The 2,099-nt window shown below is 54.9% G+C and overlaps 1 protein-coding gene across 1 annotated transcript in view; it reads left to right on the forward strand.

Moving 5' to 3' along the window:
• Positions 1–1,356: 1,356 nt before the first annotated feature.
• Positions 1,357–2,099, forward strand: part of TMCC2 (transmembrane and coiled-coil domain family 2) — a gene marked incomplete at its 5' end in the record, with an annotated part of 2,416 nt that continues 1,673 nt past the window's right edge. Inside the window, 1 exon segment of the mRNA XM_009070858.1 lies at positions 1,357–2,099. This exon segment is cut by the window's right edge and continues 1 nt beyond it. Within this exon segment, the coding sequence (XP_009069106.1) occupies positions 1,357–2,099 (743 nt within the window).

Raw genomic sequence — 2,099 nt, forward strand, 5'->3', positions numbered from 1 at the left:
TGTTGGGTCTGGATGATCTCTAAGCTCCATCCCAACCCCTTCACACTCTATAATTCTCATCCTCCAGCCCCTGCTCCATCACAGCAGCAATGGAGAGAAACAAAAATCCTTGGGGAGTGGGCTGGGGGCTGCTCCCAAGCAGGCTGAGCACTCCAGATGAAGTGCCAACACCCCCAGACTCCCAGCAGGACATCAGCACCAGGGAAGGAGGAGCTGCAAGCAGATCCCAGGAGGGCAGTGCTGGCCCAGCCTCGCTGAGCTCCGTGGGGACCTGCTGCAGATGGGAGTGTTCTCAAGCAGCATCTTGAGAACATTCCTCCCTCCTGCACAAGGCATTTCCTGGTGATAACACACTCCTAGGCAGTGATCCCTCAGCTTTATCCCTATTAAAGGGTCATTCGGGGAAAGTGTGATGGAAATGAGAAATTATTCAGGTCTGCCAACAGTATTTAACTTTCAAGCAGCTCTTAATTAGAAGCCAGGAGCCATTTACACAACCACTGAGCTTTTGCATAAGAATCTGCATATAAAACCCAGCAACTGGCAAGATTTAGTGATTTCCCCATGCACACACAAGTGGCCAAGCAGCATGTCCAGGTTGGAGAACACAAGGCAGGACCTAGGTTGCAGTGATTTTTACATGTGGCCTCAGGCAAGTGATTTCCTCTCCCAAAACTCCAGATTTTTCATCTCTAACAGGGAATTCAGCATGTGTCTGAATTTCCTAGGTGGCAACTTGTGTTTGCAAGAGGAGTTTGGCATTGCCAGGTGAGGAAGCATGGAAAAGCAAGCAAAGGAATCTCTGCACCTGCAGCTCTGGGCTCAGGAGCTTCTCCCAAGTCTTGGGACAGAGTTTCTCTTCAGCTGAACAACTCCTGGGTGCACCCAGGCTAAAAGCCAGGCTGAAAACAAGACTAAAGTACCTGTGGGTTGCTCAATCCCTGTGCTCTGCGCTGGTTTGGTGGAAGATTTGTTGATGGGTCCAGTTCTCCTCACTCTTTCTCCCTGGGTGTCCAGCAGCACAGAAACTCTGATGTCAGTCCCTACAGAAGGTGGACAGAGAATCAGAGCCAAACTCCTGGTGGCAGATGCTCCTTGCTGAAAGCCACTGGGCAAATCCAGCCCCCAAATCCTCATTGTTTGGTTGCTGTGCTCTCCAGCTGGTTTATTCCTGAGATTCCAGCTGGATTTAGCCGGGAAATGCTTAACCAGCCGGAAAAACTTCTCACTATGGCTCTGGTTAACAATTCTCCTGCCCAGCTCTTGCCTCCCTCTGACCCCTGTCCCCTCCTCTTGCCCAGGGTGTTAACTCCCTCCCCCTGAGCATCATCCTCCTCTCTCTCTCTCTGCCTACAGCTGGACAAAGGGGACGTGACCACACTCAACCTGCCCTCCAGCGCTGGGCACGGCGACGCCGACGGCAGCGTCTGCCTGGACGTCCCCGATGGCACCCCTGACCCTCACAGGACTAAAGCTGCCATCGAGCACCTGCACCAGAAGATCCTCAAGATCACGGAGCAGATCAAGATCGAGCAGGAGGCTCGGGATGACAACGTGGCCGAGTACCTGAAGTTGGCCAACAACGCGGACAAGCAGCAAGCGTCGCGCATCAAGCAGGTCTTTGAGAAGAAGAACCAGAAGTCAGCCCAGACCATTGCTCAGCTGCACAAGAAGCTAGAGCACTACCACAAGAAGCTGAAGGAGATCGAGCAGAACGGCCCTTCCAGGCAGCCCAAGGATGTGTTCCGGGACATGCACCAAGGTCTGAAGGACGTGGGCGCCAACGTGCGCTCCAGCATCAGCGGTTTCAGCGGAGGTGTGGTGGAGGGTGTCAAGGGAGGCCTCTCAGGGCTGTCCCAGGCCACCCACACCGCCGTGGTCTCCAAGCCCAGGGAGTTTGCCAGCCTCATCCGGAACAAATTCGGCAGCGCGGACAACATCGCCCACCTGAAGGACACGTTGGACGACGGACACCCCGAGGAGGCCTCGCGTGCCCTCAGTGGCAGTGCCACCCTGGTGTCCAGCCCTAAGTATGGCAGTGATGATGAGTGCTCCAGTGCCACCTCAGGCTCAGCTGGGGGCAGCAACTCAGGGGCAGG

Source organism: Acanthisitta chloris, unplaced genomic scaffold (genome assembly GCF_000695815.1).
Source record: "Acanthisitta chloris isolate BGI_N310 unplaced genomic scaffold, ASM69581v1 scaffold4133, whole genome shotgun sequence".
Lineage (NCBI taxonomy): Eukaryota > Metazoa > Chordata > Aves > Passeriformes > Acanthisittidae > Acanthisitta > Acanthisitta chloris.